At 41.6% G+C, this 23986-nt stretch overlaps 1 protein-coding gene across 1 annotated transcript in view; it reads right to left on the reverse strand.

Moving 5' to 3' along the window:
• The window catches only part of MOXD1 (monooxygenase DBH like 1), a 100487-nt gene that overhangs the window by 29990 nt on the left and 46511 nt on the right, over positions 1-23986 (reverse strand). The window contains exons 4-5 of the mRNA XM_083174685.1: positions 21031-21114; positions 833-1012 (exon numbers count right to left, since the gene is read on the reverse strand). Of these exons, the coding sequence (XP_083030811.1) occupies positions 833-1012; positions 21031-21114 (264 nt within the window). The remainder of the gene's footprint in view (positions 1-832; positions 1013-21030; positions 21115-23986) is intronic.

Raw genomic sequence — 23986 nt, forward strand, 5'->3', positions numbered from 1 at the left:
AAGAAGATTATGAGGCTGGAAGTGAGCGAGTAAGAAAGACAGAAAAAGGTATAAGGGATAGAAGTTACATGTGTTTCTTGAAATATTTTGGGGGATTCTGGTTGGTTTGTAAAAGCAAACTCCTTCTTTAATGGACAAAACCATGTGCACTGCAGGCAGGCAGATGTAACATGTACAGGGCAGGATGTATTAAAATACATCGCCGCCCTTCGCCGCCCCCCCCCCCCCCCGCGCGATGCTGCCGCATATGTACTAACATATGCGGCTGGCATCGCGGTGCGGTGACGGAGACCCCCCGCGATACCTGTACTCTGGTGTGCAGGGGGTCTCCGTCACCTCCCTGCCGCCACGCTCTCCCCTCACACCAGGGACACGCCACGCTCTCCCCTCACGCCCAAAGGTGGCGATACCCTTCACTGCGGTATCATTTTTGATACATAGGAAAATGCGGTAAAACCGGGGTTTTACCGCATTTTCCATTTGATACATCCCGCCCACAGAGAGAGTTACATTTTGTTGGGGTGTGTTTAAACTGAAATCTAAATTGCAGTATAAAAATAAAACAGCCATTATTTACTCTGTACAGAAAGAAAATAATCCTAATGTAACTCTCTCTGCCCATGTTACATCAACCCCACCTGCAGTGCACAAGTTTTGACTTTTGTCCATTAAAGAATCACCCCATGATCTGTTACAAAACTTTGTGTATTTGTTTATTTTAGTTCACAATCACCTTAAATCAAGATCATAACACATAACACATTAAAACCCAGACTCTTCCATATAGTGATACAGGGCATGGCCATAATAAAAAAATAATTGTGGTACTTACCTCCCCACCAATCGCCCAAGCGTAAAGAACAGTTTCACATGTCAGAAAGACATCAGGCATATTGGGATGGTAGCATTCATGTCCATATTCAAGGACAATGTCACCAGCTTCTCTGTTACACTCATATAGCAATATATGATGTACCAAGCTCTCATGGCCTTTTTGTATCAATGGTTCAACCTTAAAAAATGAAATTGTATTTATTAACCTACTATGTATATGTATCATAACAGTTGCTTTGGCTTCACATACAATAAAAAATCAGCAGACTGAAGAGTAGCGCTTTTGTGTTTCCGGGTGTGATGAAGAATGTTAAAGTTTTGCATTGCTACAGTGGCGTAGCTACGTTTTGGGCGCCCCCCCCGTCGCCACCCCGCCGAGCACCCCTACTCCGTCGCCCCGCCGCCCATGCAAACTCCTCCTCAATCCCCCACAGCCTTACCTATCGCGCTGGTCCCGGCGGCTCCGTTCTTCTGCTGAGGACCACCAGAAAATGGCCGCCCCCATACAGCAGACAGTTTCAGAGAACTGTGTGCTATATGGGGGCGGCCATTTTGTAGTGGTCCTCAGCAGAAGAACGGAGCTGCCGGGACCAGCGCGATAGGTAAGTCTGCGGGGGATTGAGGGGGGGTTTAACTATAGCACCGCAGCCCCCGGCGCCCCCACATGCACAGCGCCCCCCGCGGTGGCGGGGGCTGCGGTGCTATAGTTACGCCCCTGTTGCTAATACCATTTTCTATTCTGTATTGTTTTTTTAATTAATCACTCCTTTTTTCAATAATAATATATAAATATATAATCCACACACATTTAGACCTGACAAAGCCATAACATTTGCATCATGAAGAGGGACGTTCTAAGTACAAACTGATAATGATAACGGCCACCAGTATCACTGTAGCTGGCTGACTGTGGATTCATTGTGCTTATATGATATGATTTGTGGGTGTATATTATAGCAAAAAAACAACAACAGAGTTTTAATAACATGCATTTTTAAGTTGGTATTTATTTTATGCGACTGTCACTTAATGACCAATTTTTTTCCCTACAAAACTGCTCAGAAAAATTATTTTCTATATTAAATATTTAAATATTTAATTAAACAACAAAATATTACATACAAAAAATATTACATACGTCGCTAGGTAATTAGTTAAAGATTAATGTATTTTACTTTTTAAAAAGTAATCCAACCAATCCATTGGGATCTAAATCAGACCCTATATGTGAAGTACATATGCGACTAATACAGACTGTACACATATTTTGATACAAAAGTTTTCAAACTTCCCATCAGCCCCTTAATGTTTAAACAGTGGGTTTTGGGGAGGTGTGTGTGGGGGGGGGGGGGGGGGGTTATGTTTATTTACTATAAAAATGTTGTTTTTAATTCAAAATAGTAAATCCTTTGTGTTGGATTTAACAATAACTATGTACAGTACATCTGTGAGCATGGTGCCATGTTGTACAGCACAGCTTCTATCCCAGAAATCCCTTGGGTGCATTTTGTAAACAATATTACATGAGAAGAAACAATTCCCCTAGATATGAAAGAGTTATATGTACAGTGATTCCATACTAAACTACAGTATGCCCTCTTTGTGAACTGTATATATTTATCCAAAGACAACTTTCAGAAAGCAACAGGACACTGCCAAAGTTAAGATCTAAATCCTTTAATACTGGTGCTTGCAACCAAATAACAGACATATCTTTGTTTGAAATCGATTGATGTCTATCTTCTAAGTCTCCTAAATGTCTGCCAGTCAATTGATGTTCTAACAAAGACGTTCATTACAAAGGGTTTTTTTATTTTAACCCTTGCATTATCATTATTAGATGGATTATGATGCTATCAAGAGCTCAGAGTAGTTGCAGACTGTTCTCTACTGTTGCTTTATATATTATTAATATATACAATATATTATTATATCATGTGCATGCATATTATTTCATTGAACTACTTTACGGTAAGAATATTAATGTGTAAATTAAAATACCAAAAAACATAACTACAAGTATTTATATAGCCTCAAAATCAATTACATGCAGAAACAAAAAGTGGCTTTGCCATTAGTGTACAACTATGAATTAGCCATAATGTGTTGTAAATATCAAACATACTTGTGTGACTGATACAATAGGTAGTGAGAAACCTTAAGCGCACTGGGTGACACTTTAAAATATTTACTCAAAAAAGGATAAAATAACATTGACATCATACAAATGAGAAGAGTTCCTCCTTACCCAGCAAAGGTGGTGGAGCCAAGATGGTGTTAACAGGGTGTTTCCAAAAAGGGCTCACCCTGTAGGCTCCACAGGTTTGGTGCTGGGTTAGGTCCTTTAAAGATGATTGCAATCCTGGGCCCAGGATTGAGAGCGCTATCTATAAAAATTTTACAAGGAGGGACACCATACTCTAACTTACCTTCAGATAACTGGGATGATGTAAGCCCCTGTGCACTACAGTACTTTATTGAGTTCACTTTTCTGCATTACATCCTGCAGAAAAGTGCAGGATTTGCTCTACAGAAACATCAAGGGGGAAATTTAATTGGATGAGATATTCAGACAGTGAGAGCATTGGTAAGAAATCTCCAGGTTTTTTTAAAGCGGCAATCATTTTCACTTCAAAATCAAACAGGTTTTGCAGTGTAAATGATTGCCGCTTTAAAAAACTGGAGATTTCTTACCAAATCTCTCCAGGGCTGGTGCCTACGGGGGGGGGGGGGGTACCTGCGGCGCTGTGTGATCTGGCGGCGGGGTCCCTGCAGTGATGCGCGCTATCCGGCAGCCAGGCGGCTACGCGGGAAGCGCTGATGGGTTTGAAAACTCGCCGCACGCTGATTGGCTGAATCTGCAGGGACCCCGCCGCCAGATCACACAGTGCTGCAGGTACCCGGCACAGACACCCCTGCAGCCTCCATGCGAGAGGCGAGGGGCAAAGTGCCGCCCTCCAGTGGCTGGCGCCCTAGGCAAATGCCTAGATTTGCCTAGTGGTGGCGCCGGCCCTGAATCTTTCACTTTCTGAAATATATTTCCCCTTTGATGTTTCTGTGAAGAAGGCTCTATAATTACATAGAAAGCTTTTCTAACACGTCTATATATTATCTGCATCTGACATTATCTTCTACATCTTATAGAGGATAGGAATTTTTTCATAAGCTTAAATATGATGCACACCCAGGGCAAGGTCCCAGGGATTTTTTACATACTAACAACTGGCAGTAGTATGAGGCTTGCTAGCTAAGCGGGATTTGCAGGATGTATTGCAGAAAAGTGAACCCAATAAAGGTCATTTGAAAGTGCAGACCCCCATAATGCTTTGCAGAAATGCTTGGATGCAGTTGTCTTTCCTGGCCTTTTGTAGGATTGTGGGCCATCATTGGATTGTCACCAAATAAAAAATCTCACTTCAAAGTATTGTCTAGGGTACTTGTGTACCATAAGGCATACAATGCGATGCGATGCGATTAAACATTGTATAAGCACCCTAATGGGTGCTTACAATGTGAAATGCACCCCCACGCCACCCCCCACACTATAAACGTGAACCCGAAGCGTGGCGAGCGCAGCGAGCCTGCGAGGGGCGGCGGTACGCGTCCTCCGACCTTTTCATACCCCCACTATCCACGTCGGTGTGGAGTTGAGAATAGAAAGTGTGACGAGCGCAGCGAGCCAACGAGCCCGAAGCGTGGCGATACCTGTGACGCGGATACCTGTGAAGCCCGCAAGGTGACTCTTATACCTGTGAAGGTATCCACGTCCCCTCGCGGGCTCGCTGCGCTCGCCACGCTTCGGGTTCGCGTTTATAGTGGGGGGGTGGCGTGGGGGTGCATTTAACATTGTAAGCACCCATTAGGGTGCTTAAAAGCACCCTTTATGGTGCTTATACAATGTTTCATCGCATAGGGGGCAAAAATCGCGTTGCATTGCATCGCATGCCATAGGGTGCATGCCATGCGATGCGATGAAAACATTGCGCGATGCACATCGGGGGCGCCGCTATAATACACAAGTACCTGTCTAGTATTGAACAAAAATACTGGGGGAAATGTAATAGGATTTCCCGCAGAAAGTGAGAAAGATTCAGAAAGTTAGAGATTTGCTAAGAAATCTCCAGGTTTTTTTAAAGCGGCAATCATTTACATGGCAAAATCAGTTTTCTTACCAAATCTCTAACTTTCTGAATTTCTCATCCTGTTAAATTTCACCCTTTGTATCTAGTAATAATCTCTTGACTATTATTAGACAAAAGTCGTACCCAGTAGTGGACTAAAATCCCGCCTAGTGCCTGGCTGTCTTTTTTCTCTAAAATGCTGCTCTTGGAGCTTAATTAATGTTACACATACAAGGGTAAATTTATTACAGCTTCTTAAAGTGAAAAGCGGAGATTTTGCCCATAGCAACCAATCAGATTCTGTATTTCATTTTATAGGATGCAATAGAGAGATCATTTTATAGGATGCAATAGAGAGATGATACACAGATTTTTTTTTCTATGGGCAACATCACCTCATTTAATTTTTAGAAGCTTTAGTAAATTTATCCATACCAGTCTTAAAATTACTTTGGCATTGAGCGACAATGGGAGATGGATTTGGGAGCCCCTTCAGAGGAAGATTCTTGGTCCCTAATTCGTGAAAGATTATCTAAAACTTCAATCTCTACTCTGGTTAAAGAGAACGCCTATAAACTTTATTATCGCTGGTATTTGGTACCTGTTAGACTAAATATAATATACTGTATAGCTCTGCTTCTCTCCTATGCTGGAGAGCCTGTGGAGAGTAGGGTACTTTTATGCACATATGGTGGACATGCCCTAAAATTGTAGTTTTTTGGGAAGAGGTAGCAAATTTATTAAGTAAAGTGTTACTTACTAACATTCTTAGGGAACTGCGGTCCTTTCTTTTAGGACACCCCATAGCTTCCCTGAACCCACTTTATGATAAATTACCATCCCAGATATTCAATGCCGCCCGGTGCCTTTTTGCCTCACACTGGAAAAATCTAGACCTCCCTCAGGCAGTTATAAATAAGACATGGTTTGTAGCTTCCATGGAGAAGATAACAGCCTTTCTTCAGAACAAATCTTTAAAATGTATTCAAGTTTGGGATCCATTGTTTGTCTTTACCGAATCTCTATGTAACAGAAATTCCTGTGACCATATTGAGAATTTTATATTCTAGATCCTCATTGAGACCTCTCCAATGGTGAATCCTTAAATTTCCTCTCTATTTTATCTTATACTTTTCTTTTTTTAAAATGTTTTCTTCATCTCCCCAGGCAAACCCTTTCTATCTCTTCTAACCTTATTTTTCCTTTCGCCCCCCCCCCCCTTATTTATTTTTTATTTTTTCCCATTTACAAGTTATATCATTCACCCTTATTACTTCTACGCTGTGAATATGTTTGATACACATTTGACAATATGAAGAACATGTTCTAAATTTTGATGGACACTGTTCCTTTTTATTGATTGTATTTCCTGTACATTGAGAAATGTTTATAATTTATTATCTACTATTCAAATGACTGTCTCAATAAAAAGGAATAATTAAAAAAAATCACTTGCATTTACTTGCTAATATTTTAGCTATCACCAACAATTAAAGCTTTTTTATGAACAAGACATATTGTAAAAATCCAAAATTTGCGGGATGGTGTATTACGCCATTCATTACGTTTTCCAATGTATAGTACATAAGTTATAAATGGTATGGTCATATTATTTTTAACTAGCTTCCTGTCATTTGTGCACATTTTTTGGTGGCTTTATAAATAATGTTGTAGTAATAATAATAATAATAATAATAATAATAATAATAATAATAATATCTCTATGTAAATAAGGGATCTATTTACTACGCTTTAGAGCCAACTGACAGGTCTTAAGCTGGGGGGCACAGCACTAAAAAAAACCTCTGATCATGTGCGGAATCTTGGTGTTGTCCTGGATAATGGCCTGACACGTAAACATCAGGGGTCAGCCACAATCAAATCCTCATTCTTTCATCTAAGAGAAACATAGCCAGAATCAAGCACTTAATTCCCTCAGAAGACCTGCCTAAAGTCATACATGCATTTATATCATCACGACTAGACTACTGCGATGCTCTCTACCTGGGTCTTCCAGAAAAAGAATTGCACCCCTTGCAGCTGGTACAAAATGCAGCCGCCAGACTATTAACTAACCAGCCCCTCTCCAGCCATATAACTCCCATTCTCTACGCCAATCTTGAAAACGTTTTGCCATTTTACAGGTAGCCAGTGAAGGCTACCTGTAAAATGGCGAATTTTTTTCAAGATTGGCTTACTCACTTTCAAGGCCCTACATGACCAGAGCCCAAGGTACCTGCAGCAGCTTCTGATTCCTTACTGTCCTACTCGATTACTACGATTCACTGAAGAAGGACTACTAACAGTACCCAGAATTTCCCTGAATTCATCTGGGGGTCGAGCTTTCAACTTTGTTGCTCCAACTCTACGGAACTCTCTTCCTTGCACAGTGCGAGAAGCCCCAACTGTAGAATCCTTTAAAAATAGACTAAAGACGTACTTATTTACTCAAGCATTTCACTGACATCCACTGTCAAGCTTGTTTTGTATTTCGAGCTGTAAAGACAATGGTACAGCACTTTGAGTCCTATTGGGAGAAAAGCACTATATAAATATCATTATTATTATTATTATTATTATTATTATTATTATTATTATAAATAACGTACTAGGCAATGCCAGTCAGCTCCTAATCCTAGGCTGGATTTGAAAAATGACAGGAGATGATTGGTTAGTACTTTATTTTTCTCCACTTTAAGGTCTATGTACTATTCCTTATCTCCCAAGAAACATAGACTCAGTACTGACCCCTTCAGTTAACAGTTATATATGTTAATGAGATCAGGGTCGGTGTATGGCTTCATAGCACCCTAGCCAAAACTTTAACCCACTGCACCCCCCCATACTGCCACTAATAACCATTTTCCAACCCTGTGAGGCATACTTGCCTAACAGTATGGAATGGCAGGGATGCTCCCAAAAACCAGTACAAGGAAGAGGGGGCAGCAAATTAGGGAAGCACGCCTCAATTGGAAGTATGGAAGTGAGGTCTTAGAAATTTCCATGGCCACCACTTGCATTAAGTACAAGTATCCCCACTATAGATTGTAAGCTTGCAGCAGGGCCCTCTAACCTCCAAGTCTGTCTGTTACCCAGTTTGTTTTATCACTGTCTACTATTGTAAAGCGCAACGGAATCTGCTGCGCTATATAAAGGCCCCCTTACACTTGTCAACTTATTGTCTCAACAAATTGAACCTGATTGACTCGAGATTTATCCTATGTGCAGGAGGTTCAATCTTATCCAATCTCTTGGTTATACCCAATGGCACAGGATTGTGGATTGTGTCCTACACATCAGGCACATAAGATTTTGTCAGACGGCACGTCAGATCTTGTCAGATAAATTGACTCAAATTGGATGAAATCTTACAAAATCTCACAAGTGTAAGAGGCCCTTAAGAAACTGCAAATAAATAAACTGCAAATAAATAGACATATTTGATTTTTTGATAGGCAGAATTACTGTACCACACAAAAATTGCATAACCCTGACTGTAAGATTCTGTGTTTACCATATTTTATACATGTAATAAGTAAAGTACAGTTAAATACTGGTACCAATATAAATCATTGTACCAAATATGGGGTATATTTACTAAAGTGTGAGTTTTTAAAAATGGAGATGTTGCTCATAGGAATCAATCAGATTCTATCTGTTATCTTCTAGAAGGTGACAGATAAAGGATTAGTAGAATATGATTGGTTGCTAAGTGCAGAATCTCCACTCCTAAATACCCACACCTTAGTAAATATACCCTTAAGACTCTATGCAAATCTGCATTTAATTTTTAATGTGGTGCATTGTTGTGAGTGCTTTTTATTTCAAATTCAATGGTACTATAGTTAGTACGCTCATACCCCCACTATCCATGTCGCCATGGAGTCGATGTTATATAGTGTGGCGAGCGCAGTGAGCCACTGAGCCCGAAGCGTAGCGAGCATAGCGAGGCATACCTCCCAACTGTCCCACTTTTCGTGGTAATGTCCCGCTTTTTTGGGACATTCCTACGTCCCTTCGGGGTGCGAGGGGTGTCTCTTCTAAGCTGCATAATATTGGGATGTATGAAGTTGGTGCAGTTTCCAGTGGCAGTGGCCAAACACTTTGAAAGCCAGAATAGAACCATGGCATCCAACACTGAAGGTTGCAACAATAAAAGTTTGCACTTACTAAAAATGTCTCAACTATATTGTAGCTTTTCAGCAGCAAACTACTGCCAGGCATGGTAATAACAGGGCATATATAGCTTGGCAGTAACAATGGAGGCTGCACCTCTTTAGCGCACAGGGAATTAAAAGCAGAATCATGTCTAGCACATCTATGGCAATTGCTCACCTCCACATTAAGTAATCTACTGTCCATTTTATGTTAACTGCAGTATTAACAAAAGAAAACATAATGGATGCTGTTTAGGAATTTGGTGTGTGTTTCTGATTATGCTTTCATTGTACTTTTCATGCCCACAACTGATCTCAATGTGCACAGCTGTGCCAATATGCACTGTGTCCATATTGAGAACATCAGAATTCCCACAGAGGAAACTGGTTCACCGCCAACTCAAAGCCATGTGCCAAAGTGAACTAAGCTTGCTCTGTATACATGTACTACTTTGTGTACAAATCAAAGGAGCTGCAGCTTTGCTCTATAATAATTCTTCTATTGATTTACATAATATGCTTTCATGTCTCTTATATTGCAGAGCACATCCGGCTATGAACAGGGGCAGTGCACACCATAAACTGTCATGCAGTGCCATTTTCTGGTGTGAAAGGGGTATTATTTCAAATAGCCGGGACCTGCAGTACTCTGAATACAGCAGGGCAGCCTCATGCTCTCTGCCTGGCTATCAATGTCTTTCACTTCTGCCTGGCGGCGGGTGTCCCCCAGTTACCGCAAGCATGTATTCCTCTTTGGCAATGAGCATGTAATCCCACATGGCAACGAGCATGGAACCCCTGGCAATGAGCATGGAACCCTTTGCAATGAGCATGTAGGTAAGCAGCACTTATGTTGCATGATTTTTAATAGGCATTATGGTGTTTGTCATAATACGTAATGGACGTAATGGACATAATGGTGTGTGGCTGTAAATTTTTAATGCGCGGCTTTTGTGCGCAATGTCCCTGTTTATGAAGCATATTGTGAATTTTGGCTTAATCTGTGTGGCATTATGTGAATTTTGGCTCAATCCGTATGGCATTATGTGAAATTTGGCATCATGTCTAAGGCCACACCATATACAAAATTTTACACATTATGCAACTAAATGCTAGACCCCATTATACTTGCCCCTTAGACTAAGGGGCAAGTATTATGGTCTAGTATTTAGTTGCATAATGTGTAAAATTTTGTATATGGTGTGGTACACTACACTCAAGGATACGCCCCATTTTAGTGGCCACACCCCTTTTCCGGAGCGTGCCTTTGGCGCACGCACAACTACATCCTTCACTTTTGTCGCCAAGGTGGACCTGTGTTTTTTAAACATCAGGGCCTATTTTTAATCCCATTTACGTCCCCATCTCTCTGCTACTCTGTACAGTACAGTACAGTACAGTACACTGGTACCACTTACACCCCCCTCCCCCTCTCCTATCATGGTGCCCCCCCCCCAGTAATTTTCTCCTGGATCCGCCCCTGGGCACAACCATTTTGGGGATTGGTTCAAACCGGAATGTCTTGTAGTGCTTGTCCCCATCTGTGGTGTCTCTGACAGCTGTCACTGGAAGTCGGTCCCTAAGACATACAGTAGGTGTTATCAACCCCAATACATGGATGGGGATGGACAGGGATGCACACTACAAACTACACAGTGGCAGAGATGACTGCAGCAGGGAGCCATTCCAGCTCAGCATTCCACAATCTGTCCCATTCCTGTTTTCACCAATTTCATACATTTTACTGACAGAGTACAGACCATCCTGAGAAGCGGTGTCAGTGTGCTGGACTCAAGCAACCAACCGGAGACGGCAGCACCCGAGAGACGTGGCCGAGAGAAGAGACCAGACCCACCTGTGAAGTGGAGAAGGGAGGACTGACGCTGGGAACGGGAGGAGGTGAGTAACCCAGGTCCGGCGGCAAGGAACTGGGACGGGAGGAAGCATCCAAGCAACCGCCCACGACCTCAGTCAGATGCTCCACGTCCCCAACCGCGGCTACTGACAACAAGGGCAGACGGCTTACTGCCGAAAACCCGCCTAGTCAGGCCGGACCGAGGAGGAGACACACGGAGCGCCCAGACCGCGGCAACCACTGATCCCCCACCCTGGCTACCCCATGGCATGCGGCGCCTACCATCACCCTCCGCATAACACCAGAGAGCCGCCAGCCTGAAATAGCACAAACGATGTGCCGCTGATGGGTCCGATCCGATACATTGTAAGTGCAGCGAGTTCAATCTGTATGGCCCGACCCGATGTGCACGGGACCGTCGGGATCAGGTGAAATTGGCCCAAATCTTACTAGTATATGGGGGCCTTTAGGCGTGATGAGAAATTAAATAGATCCATTCACTTAAACTGGAAGCTAAAGCCACACGGTAAGCCTATGTCTAATTGAGTCTACCATGAAGATTAGTCAGCAAGTTTGCAGGGGCATCAAAACAAATCAGGACAGCATAATGTTAATATTGTACAATCCACAGCAGTCTGTAAGAGAACATGACCATTAAACCATTGCCTAAATTGACCTGCTAGAGAACAAACTGAATACCTGAAAATTTAGAAACACTTTTGCTAGGACACAGAATTTTAACTAGAGTGTCCAATCTCGGGATCGGCGGGAAAATTGCCCTGGGATTGGCATCCCTAATTTTAACCAAACACACACACACACACACACACACACACTGATCCAAGATAACAGTAGTTCTAACTTGGCTAAACTGCAACTAAATAGGCCTCAGGCCCATCCTGTCCTGAGTCATTACTACCATTCCGGTTAACACATGGTCTCAGAGTTCCTAGGAAACAAGTTATAATGACTATGGACAGGATGAGCTTCAGGCTTATTTTAGTCAAGTCAGAACTATACTTGTTACAGTAAGTAAGTATGAGTGTTTATGTTTTAAATGTATTGATATATTGTTCTTTTATTGTATTTTTTCAGTTTTAATACATTATACATAACAGCGAGAGACTGATGGGTACATTTCCAAAAAAGGTTTTAAATATGAAAAATTGAGATGTTGCCCATAGCAACCAGACAGATTATGTCTATCATTTATCTAAAGTATTGCATCCTACAAAATGGTAGACATAATATGATTGGTTGATATGGGCAACATCACCTCTTTTTTTAGAACCTTTAGTAAATATACCCGTAGTGTGAAACATTGTAACATTAGTTATCACAATGTCATAAAGAACATGTTTGTCCCACCTCTTGGACACATACCCACGATTAGACCTGCAATTTTCATGAATTTCCTGCAATTAGACATGGAAGATTTGTGCACAAATTGCAATGTCTGGTATTTAAAATAAAATAGCTAACTACATACTTTGCTAAATAATGTATCCAGCTACTTTTCTAATATTACGTTTACATTTTACAGTGTTATAATACTTATCAAAGTATGATAATATTCTTATAAATGTAAGTAAAACTTTTTTGTGTCCTTATTAACAGCATTAAGACAGAAAAGAATGCCTGAATACCCCAACAAAGGTAGAAATATACACATTTTGAGTTCTTGTCAAACCGATAATTAATTGTCGCACTACAGTAATATTGTGTATATACTAATATTACCGTTATAATTGAATTTTACTTAACACATTTTTACATATTTGTAGTTTAAATACATTATTCATTATGTACAGATCACTAGACTACATGGGGTGAATTGGTAATTGCAGCACATAACTTGGCATGGGTAGTGGATATTATAATATGGGGGCATTGTAATGTGGCACAATATGAACTAGAGGGCAGTGTAATGGGTTTAATCTGATCTACATGTGGATGGCACTATAGTTTTACTAGTAAGAACTGGGGCACTTTAATGTGGCACAAAATGAAATGTAGGCACTATTAATTGATATAATATGAACAGAAGCCATAATATGGCCTAATATGAACTGTAGGTAACTCTAATGCGACACAGTATGAACAGGGGCAACTGTAACGTGGCATAATTTGAACCACATACACTGTAGATCATACTGCATATTTGGGATACTGTGTGGCATAATGTGTAATGGCAGCACTAAAATGGAACATAATGTAAATCACGAAACTATGGTGGTTCATGAAATAAAATAGGGCACTACTATTGGGCCTTAAGGATATATCTCACAGCTGGCTCCACCTTTTCACTCATTGTAAACCATTGCAATCTGTCAGTAAGGACCAGGGGCCTTATTCTGATTGATTTGCTCCCCTGGGGAGCAATGTTTTGCGACTGCGCATAGTCAGTTATGTGCATGCGCAGCTGCTGTGTGCGAGCGGCCATGGCAAATAGATTATTCGCTGGGCACTCGCACACAACAGTGTGGTTGCGGGCCAGGGATTCGCCCATGGGAGCGCCCAGTTTTTCATGGGCGTTCCCGCTGCGAATGGAGGATTATGCAATTCATCCATTTGCATGCCTGCGGGTAATTTTGCTGTGTGAGCGGAGGGCGGGTGGCTGTGCGGGCAGAGACTGGTTGACTCGCAAGGCTGCGAATTTTGCCACCTTGAGAGTCAACCAGAATAAGGGCCAAAATGTACTAAGCCTTGGAGAGTGATAAAGGGTAGAGCAGTGGTTCCCAACTTTTTGAATCATGGCGCCCTAAAGTATCAGAGTATTTTTCACGGCACCCCTAGGCCAAAAGTTGGTTACTAATTTCAGGAAAAATATATTTTTTATTATATTTAATGAGATGCAAAATTGTGATTTGTGCAATTTTTAGACAAAAAAATTTCGAAATCTGACTTTTTCATGAATTCACATATTTAATAAGATGCGATAAACCATGGTTTTTGCAGCATTCTGAAAGTACAATTTTTAGTAACGCCGGAACTCGCATCCAGATGTTTTCCCATTGAAAAGTAAACAAATCGCATATTTAATGAGATGCGAATGAGGTCCAGCACTGGCCTCCCTCTTCCAGAGCCAACTCACCCCGCACTGACAGCGGGGTGAGGCGGCTTTCTCCAGCGCTGCTAACAGCTTCATTAGCGCTGTCCCAGCACTACAGAAGCTGCTAGCGTGGTTGGCTGATGTGTCTCCATGGAGACGCATAGCTCAGCCCTGATTGGCTGAGCTATGCGTCTCCATGGAGACGCATCAGCCAAGGACGCTAGCAGCCTCTGTAGCACTGGGACAGCGCTATAGAAGCTGATAGCAGCGCCAGAGAAAGCCACCTCACCCCGCTGTTTTTTTTTTAAATATATTTAATTGGGTTTTTTCAATACAAAGTAAAGAAACAATTGTCAAACATGTGACCGATAAGTTATAAGCGTGACATAGCAGGATCATGGTACAGAGACAATGTATACAACAGTCCTATATGACAGCGTCACACACAAATAACATCCCTTTAAATCAATAAAAATAATATAATGGAGATCCTAAAAAAAAAAACAAAAAAAAAACAAAAAAAATATACTTATATCTGGTCTAAGAAAGAATAAAAATAAATTAGAATAAGATAATCCTACTCTTGAAAACAAAAGAGTTGTGTGAGGGGGAATTTAGACATACAGGGGGGGGGGGGGGGGGGTAGACATTAGGAAGACTGTGTAGGGGAGTATGGAATGAGAAATCAAAGTCAGAAGATCTGGTGATGTTGTAATAAAATACGAATAGTAAATATCATACTTAATCAGGAATTTCAATTACCAGTCGCAATCCGACGTAGCAAACTCCAGGAGGTATTTTCAAACAGCCTCATAATATGATCTTGAGATTGGGTATCTAGAGTATTAATAAAGTACTCCCATTTTTTATAGAATTTCTCTACACCTGTTTCTATATCAGGAATCGTAGAACGTCTGTCACAGTATAAAATTTGGATCAATTTCTGTTTAACTTCTATAAGTGAGGGGGCAGACCGGGTAGTCCAATGAATAAGGATAATTTTTTTTGCTACCGTGATTATTGTGGCTAATAGTCGAATTTTATATTGTTTATTTTGTGCATCGGAGCCTAAATTCCAATTTTTAAAATTTCCACAGATGCACGCCAATGGGTCAGGGGTCAGGTGCAGGGAGAGCATTGAATTAATAAATTGTATCACTTTGTTCCAGAATTTCCGAATCTTCCCACATCCCCAGATGCAGTGGAAGAAATCTGCGTGTGATGATGTGCATTTGACACATGCCCCTGTCTCTAAATCTGTCATGTGTTTCCTCTGGGCAGGAGAGATGTATGCTCTATGGATCATTCTTATATGGACTTCCTGTAAATAGGAGGAGTGTAGATATTTAAGGGTAGAGTCATATTGGGACAAGAGATCAGGCAGTGCGGAAATACTTGTGTCTGTGGACCATTTTTGTAGGGTTGTAGACCAACTGGAAGACGCTGTTAAAGAAGTTAATGGTATATACAGGGAGCTAATTCTGTATGGGACAGAGGGGGTAAGTTTGAGAAGAGATTGGAAAAGGCATGACAAATTATCAGAGTTATTAGGTTTGGGGAGTGATTGGACATAGTGCCTAACTTGAAGGTACATGAAGAAATTTTGGGAGGGGAGTTGGTATCGCGATTGGAGATCAGCAAATGAAAGCAATTCCCCTCCGGGGTCAAACACTTTATTAATAGAGGCCAGGCCCTTTATTTTCCATTGGGAGAAGGTGGAATTAGTTAGTGACGGAGGAAAGGCTGGATTGCCCCATAGCGAGATATACGGGGAGTATAAGGGATTACAATGGAATTTCTTTGAGATATTTATCCAGGCTCTGTACGTATCGGTAAATAAAGGATGTTCTTTAATAAAAGTTGGGAGTTCCGACCATTTAGTGTGAAGCAGACCATTTGGGGAGAACGGGGCAAAGAGAGCGGAATCTAGATGGGTATCTGTATATGAACTGTTGTCAAGCAGCCAGTCACCAATATATCTGAAAAATATGGTGTTGGAGTATTGTGTCAGGTCTGGAAAACCCAGTCCTCCTTTGTTACGGGGTAGGCGTAGTTTGGCGAGGGCTATTCGGGGTCTTTTCCCTTGCCACAAGAAGCGGGAGAAAAGAGAATTAAGGGTCTTTATATCTTTGGGTTGGAGTGTTATGGGTAGCATCTGCATTATATAAAAAATTTTGGGGAACAGTACGCTTTTGATCGCCGCCATTCGTCCTAAAAGGGAGATGGGCAGGGACATCCAACTATCTAAGTACCTCTTGATTTTTTCTCTCACCCCGCTGTTAGTGTGGGGTGAGCTGGCTCTGGAGGAGGGAGGCCAGCACTACTGGTGAGTATATTGGTGTAAAAGTGAGGTGTGTGTTTGTGTGTGTAATAAAGTTCTACCTTTCTGTGTGTGTGTCTTTTATGTTAACATTCTTTTTACAGGTGGACTACAAGTCCCAGCGGGCCCATTAATGCCCTGCATGCTGGCACTTGTAGTTCACTTGTATAAAGCAATGTTATGAATGAGTGTTGTAACTCTATCAGGCCGGGGTCCAAAGCCCTGTGATGCCAGTTACAGCCTGGATGGGTGAAACCTGGGGGGGGGGGCTTTATTGGGGGGGCACTCCCCTAGGTACCCCTTCCATGGCTGAGCAGCTACAATGCTCATGGTTCACCGGGGGACCTTATGTAAAAAGTGTCCCCTGGCTGTGGTAAGACACAGCGGGCTGTTGGTGCCCGGTGCTGGTTTCAAAATACGGGTTACCCCATATTTTTTTGTCCCTCGTATTTTTGGAACCAGGAACGGTCCAAGTGTCCGGAGGCTGGTTTCAGAAATACGGGGAACCCCTTTTTTTTGGGAACCAGGTCCGGCTCAATGAGCCCGGGGCTGGTTATGCTCAGGAGGGGGGACCTCACGCAATATATTTTTAACAGAATTTCGCACATTCCCTCAAATTCGCACATTTCTAAAAAAATCGCACATTTTCATGACTAAAAATCGCCCATTATTGCACTTTTTTTTGCCTGGAATACGCAGCTCATTAAATATGCGAATTCGCAGCAAAAAAATGTGATTTTAAAAAGTGTGATAATGGGCGATTTTGCAAAGTTACTAAAACTCTCATCCTAGTAAATGTCAGCCAAAATTTTGGATTCACTTTCTGTTAAGGGGTAATGTCTGTTGAGTGGACTCTAGTGGTAACTGGCAGTACTTCACCTCAAAAAAGGTGAGGAGGATTTTGCAGTTTATATATAGTGATTTTGCAACATCATGATACATAAAAATCCTTTTGGCAGGGCAGTGTTTGCTTGCTAGCTAGGCAGTGAATATACATAGCCTAGCGATCAGTTCTGAATTAGGCCCATGGTGTGTTATGTCAACAAGAACAGTACTACAGGACGCATAGGGGGAAATTTACTAAAGGAAATTTGTAGAAAATAGGTGTATTTGTATCCAAAAATACACTTATTTTTGACATTTACTATCCCGAAAATACAGCAATTCGTATTCGTATTGATAGCACATCAATACGACTACGAATTGCCGTATTTTCGGGATAGTAAATGTAAAAAATAAGTGTATTTCTAAATACAAATACACCTATTTTTTACAAATTTCCTTTAGTAAATTTCCCCCATAATGTCAACCCCAGTCATATGCTCATTTTAGTTAATAGTACATGGCTTGATGCAGAGGTGGACGCTAATTGCGTTGCAAAAATATGCAAAAGACGCCCCAAATCTGCGGTTCAGATCTGCCACCTGGGTACAAAGTCACACATCGGTGGCACCATCAAACATCTGAGAAATCCAGTGGTCTCTCAGTATGTCTCACGTAACTATTGTATGCTAGTGCCATTTTTAATACTGCCAAAGATGCTGCAAAGGCTGAAACAAACCTCCAAGTTAGTCATGGCACGCCTGTGTTTTTGTTGTAACCTCATAACCTCATGCAAATGTTCTCTGTGTGTCAATCACTTCGCAACTAAATCCACCCCATGACAGCCATCGCATGTGCGGCACATACACAGTGCAACTCAGACACATGCACAGTACACCCAAGACACATGCATGTTAGACAAAACATCAGTCATTTAGGAAATATCAGAATTGCATCCATTGCTGAGAAAGGCCCAATATCAGCAGAAGATTACCAGAAACTGGGCATACAGTATTGTTTGAAAGACAGGATTCATCTCTTTCAAATGTTTATGCAGCAAAGGGGTTAAGAGATGGCACCTAGGAAATTTCAATTGATTGTATTGCTATAAATGACTATGAATGGATTTGCTAGTTTACTACATTTAATGGCCTAAACTGGCAAAATAACAGGCTGATGCTGGCTTTACTTATGGCATGACATTTCAATAATGTCCCAGGATTTAGATATGACTGTAGAAAAATATATCACATAAAACATGCTGAAAGTGAGATTAGAGAGTAGAGAAGAATGTGTAGCTGTATGACATCATGACATTATTGCTTAATAACAAATCATACATTTGACATGATAATTCCTATCTTGTCTGAATGCCTATGATGGTATTTGCCCAGAATAAGTCAGCCAGTTAAGGACATACTGTAGAATAAAAGAATTTATTGTTTGCTGTCATCCACTGACCTTTATTAGGTGCCGACGGCCAGGCTGCCACTCTGCACACTGTCACTAACACTGCCTAATTGTAGTCTATTTGACATTTCTACAGTATTTATAGAGACTTTGGTAATACTAATGAATTATTTTACCAAGATAGAGTTTCCCTAGGATCCACATGCAGTAAGTCACTGTATGGAGAAGATTTACCTTAAGCAGCCCACCGGAGATATAGAGGTATCCAATTAGATTTAATAATTTGTTGGCTGAAAAAAATGGGCTATTATCACCAGTTTTCTGGGGTTTTTGGATAGCCCCAGTGCACCTTTTACAGCTGCTAACAGTATACCGCTTATAGGGCCCGATTCTGATTTGTTTGCATGACTGCAAATTTGCACAGAGGCCGATTATTGAGGAACTGCGCATGCAAATTGGCCACAATGTACAGGCGCGATGACCGGCTGTGATCAAGTCCTGCAACTTTTTCTTTTTGATGGCTGTACGCTCGGTAATTGACATGCATTGGCGTGTGGGAGTGAAAGCTGTCCGTTTCATGGTAGTGCCAAGAATAACGCTAGGCGTGTCCGAAAAAAAAAGTGATAAAGAAAATGCAGGCATGCCTAAGCCTGTTTGGGGAGTGTCTGTGACATCAGCAGCAGCAGCCTGGATGTGCCTGTTTTTTATCGCAGCTCCGAGTAAGTCCTGGGCTACCGGGCGCCTGTGATGACTTCAGCCCAGCCCAAAAATCATTTGATGGATTTTGGATATATTCACATGGGTAAGAACGAGTGCACCCGTACACATCCATTCGCACAGCAAGCACATTCATTCTGAAGGTGGGATTTCGCCTTAAATGATCGCTGGTCGCTGCAAATCCTCGGACATTCAAACAGGTCTAAATTGGGCCCATAGTCTATAAAATGTTGTATTACTTCCATTTGTCCCTCTACAAAGAAACATACTGTTCATATGTTATGTTATTCCTGGAGGTACAAAGTCTGCTTGTTATCAGGTTTTAGACCCAATAAATATAATTTTTTATTACCACTTATCACAGAAATAAGAACTTTATGCCATAATGTATTTATATTAAGAAACATACATAAGTACCAGGGCTCCAATAGGAGCTAATTGCTGTGAACTTTAATGCGATCACATCACCTCTCCTACAGGACCAAACAGCGCTACTGGGCATGCCTATCCTGTAAAGATTAATGTAATGTCTGCAATAGGCATGGAGTGGGTTAAACATCCAAGGCTGATGTGTGACCTAGGGAAGCATGTGACTCGGGGGTCCAATAAGGACTTATGGAAGGGCAGTGTTAGCTGGGATATCAGTACAGGAAAGGGAGGAGTCTTCCTCTCTTTCCTGAAAGTTTTCCCGCCCTCCCTCGTTGTGTTATTATGTTTATGTGAGTGTTTAATTGCGTTGGCTGATAGGCGGTAAGGAACGGCAGGTTAATAGAATTAGTTCTTATTCAAATGATGATGCTATGTATATGTTTGCTTTTTGGTGCGCTCGCCTCTCATTGGCTTAGGCCTTCGCTGGATCACCCGCTCGGGGACAGTGACTCCACCCTGATGGGTGGGTAGTCAATGCAGTAGGTCGAGCGGATACCACTTGTTAGGGTAGGCTTGATTACGTATGCAGATTGTGTGGGTGGAGCTTAGTTAATTATCCGTTCTTTCTGGGCCACAATTAATTAATTATTAATAAATTAATCTAGCTTAAAAGTGCTAAAATAAATCAGCTAACAATTTCTGCCAAACCTACAGTAAGTCTCCGAGTCTTTATTTCAGGTTTAGTTTGTAAGTTTTGAAATGTGAATGTATATACAGTACATGCTAGAGGTCACACACATCAGATGCTGGGATGTTTATGGAAATCTATGTTAATGCCCTATATATCTATGTAGATTTATTATTAGCCAAGTTCACTAGTAAAAGCATTGTCTTAGAAAATGTTAGGCCTAAACATGATTGCATGTGTTTGGTTTTAGAACACAACACACAATAACTTAACCCAGGGGTTCCCAATCTTTTTAGAATCATGGCACCCTAGAGCACCAGAATTTTTCCACAGCACCCCTAGGCCCAAAAAAAATTGTATAAAATGAAGTAGATTGTGTTTATATGTGCTTCTTAGGTTCAGTTATGTGTTAAAGGGCATGATTTGCTGCTGATTGTACACATATTTTATGATTGGCAGCCACCAGCACTGTTTTTGTCCATAAATATAATTATAATTGATCATAAATAATTTGAATTGGTCCTGAACCACCAACTCGTGGCACACCTGCAAGTGTCCCGAGGCACCCCAGGGAGCCACGGCACACAGTTTGGGAACCACTGACTTAACCCCTGAAAGTTTGTTACACAGACATTAAACATATGATACACATTACCTGTTTTGGCAAAGAAACTGCATACAGTACCTTAATAATGTGATGTTTCTTGTCCAGGACTGGCATCTTAAACATCTGACACCAGTATGTAGTATCTCTATTTGGTATAGGAACCTGTCTTGAAAAAAAAATATGGAAAGCTTCAGGTTTTGAACTTGAGTAAAACCTAGCAATGGTTTGGGGCTGGAAATACAAAGTGATAGAAAGTATTGCTCATGCTGTGGTGTGTGACTACTCATCTTCATAACACCATAGAAGTCAACTCAGTTGGTGATCAAGCATCCCCAATAATTCTGCTGCCTACAGGTCTACAATACATATAGAGATGTTGGGGTAAATTTACGTAAGCTTTTTAAAAATAAAAAGAGTTGCATGGACCGCGACTTCCAGTAAATTACAAAAAGGGATTTGTGTATATGGGCGCTTAGGTGATAAAAACAAATAGAGATCCAGTACATACACACGTTGAGGATTCCACCTGTTTGATTCAGGGTCTGATTTTAAGACCTTTAACCTGATGAGACATAAGCCAAAACAAAACCTAGTGCAATTCTGTTGGGCAAATATACAATTTATTATTCTCGCAGGACACTTACAAACAAACAGATTAAAAAGGCATGTAACCACCGACTGTGGTAGAATATTCCTTCAATACCGGGGTTTTACCGTCCACAGCAGGTCCCAGAATGAAATTAGGGATAGTGAAAGAGAGGGTGCCGACTCCACTGTCCTCCACCGATACTGTGCTTCTGGTTATCTTCTCAGTATAAGGTTCCAATGTCACCAGCCTGATGCATTTCGGACTTTCCTAGTCCTTCGTCAGAGGCTTAGTGACAGACTGTGGCTATCCTCTATATATACCCCTTCCGCCATTAGATTAATTGATTTCAGGTGCCGCCGCCGTCTCCCTCACTCTCCCCAATCAGGGAGATCTCTGTTGAGCGTATTTACGCTTACTTCCGGGATTCGGATGCCGGAAATGAGTTGTGAAACGCACGATGCGCTCCACTGATGCATTCTTTCTTCTCTAGCAGATGGCTTCCGGGATTCGGAAGCGTAAGTGAGTCGTGGAACGCACACTGCGTTCCACTGCGACGGGAACCTCCTCACTTCCGGGAATCGGCGCTTGAGATGAGTTTTGGAATACGTTTTGCGTTCCTCCTGATAATCTATACGCAGATCATCTTCTTAGTTCACAAAAGGTTATTTTTTGGTAACCTTGTTCAATGGGTCATTATATATGGTCCATTACGTCCTCATAAATAACAAGATTTTCCAAACATCAATGGGGTATAAAAAGAGATAAAAAATAGAATTAAAATATGATAGAAATGTGATAAAAAGTATGATAAAAATGCAGAATAATTTTTTTTACAAAAAACATTTCAGTTCGAAGTCACCATTTAAACCATATGGCACCAATATGTTTAACTTATATTTCTCCAGTCTGGTGCTATGGTTTGTATTCCTAAAAATGATTTGAGGTGACATTCTTTAGAATTGTGTTTTACTTTAAAATGTGACGAGACGGTATGTGTGGCCACACATACCGTCTCGTCACATTTTAAAGTAAAACACAATTCTAAAGAATGTCACCTCAAATCATTTTTAGGAATACAAACCATAGCACCAGACTGGAGAAATAAGAACATAGACCAGAGATTATCCCAAAATGAAATGAGGTGGATATATAAGTTAAACACATTGGTGCCATATGGTTTAAATGGTGACTTCGAACTGAAATGTTTTTTGTAAAATCTTTTATTCTGCATTTTTATCATACTTTTTATCACATTTCTATCATATTTTAATTCTATTTTTTATCTCTTTTTATACCCCATTGATGTTTGGAAAATCTTGTTATTTATGAGGACGTAATGGACGATATATAATGACCCATTGAACAAGGTTACCAAAAAATAACCTTTTGTGAACTAAGAAGATGATCTGCGTATAGATTATCAGGAGGAACGCAAAACGTATTCCAAAACTCATCTCAAGCGCCGATTCCCGGAAGTGAGGAGGTTCCCGTCGCAGTGGAACGCAGTGTGCGTTCCACGACTCACTTACGCTTCCGAATCCCGGAAGCCATCTGTGGAGCGCATCGTGCGTTCCACAACTCATTTCCAGCATTCGAATCCCGGAGGTAAGCGTAAATACGCTCAACAGAGATCTCCCTGATTGGGGAGAGTGAGGGAGACGGCGGCGGCACCTGAAATCAATGAATCTAATGGCGGAAGGGGTATATATAGAGGATAGCCACAGTCTGTCACGAAGCCTCTGACGAAGGACTAGGAAAGTCCGAAATGCATCAGGCTGGTGACATTGGAACCTTATACTGAGAAGATAACCAGAAGCACAGTATCGGTGGAGGACAGTGGAGCTGGCACCCTCTCCCTCACTATCCCTAATTTCATTCTGGGACCTGCTGTGGACGGTAAAACCCCGGTATTGAAGGAATATTCTACCACAGTCGGTGGTTACATGCCTTTTTAATCTGTTTGTTTGTAAGTGTCCTGCGAGAATAATAAATTGTATATTTGCCCAACAGAATTGCACTAGGTTTTGTTTTGGCTTATGTCTCATCAGGTTAAAGGTCTTAAAATCAGACCCTGAATCAAACAGGTGGAATCCTCAAAGTGTGTATGTACTGGATCTCTATTTGTTTTTATCACCTAAGCGCCCATATACAGATGGGGCAGGTCCCATCCTGGCTGGTGGATCGCCAGAACGTCTGCGCTGGCGACCCGCCAGCAGCCGCGCCAGCGAATACACTGAGACGCGCGAGCGTCTCACGCGCACGCGCGTCTCAGTCTCCGTCGCCAGCGCGACGGAAACCCTGTCCGTCTCCGCCTCAGGGAGACGGACAGGGTTAGGGGGGGTTAGGGGGGGATGCGGGCAGGCGGCGGGGACCCCGGGTTGCCGCCGGGAAGACGGCGGGGATCCAGGGGAACGGATGGAAGCGCCGTCAGAAAGGGACGCGCGC

This window comes from Crinia signifera, chromosome 3 (assembly GCF_055691185.1).
Source record: "Crinia signifera chromosome 3, ASM5569118v1, whole genome shotgun sequence".
NCBI lineage: Eukaryota > Metazoa > Chordata > Amphibia > Anura > Myobatrachidae > Crinia > Crinia signifera.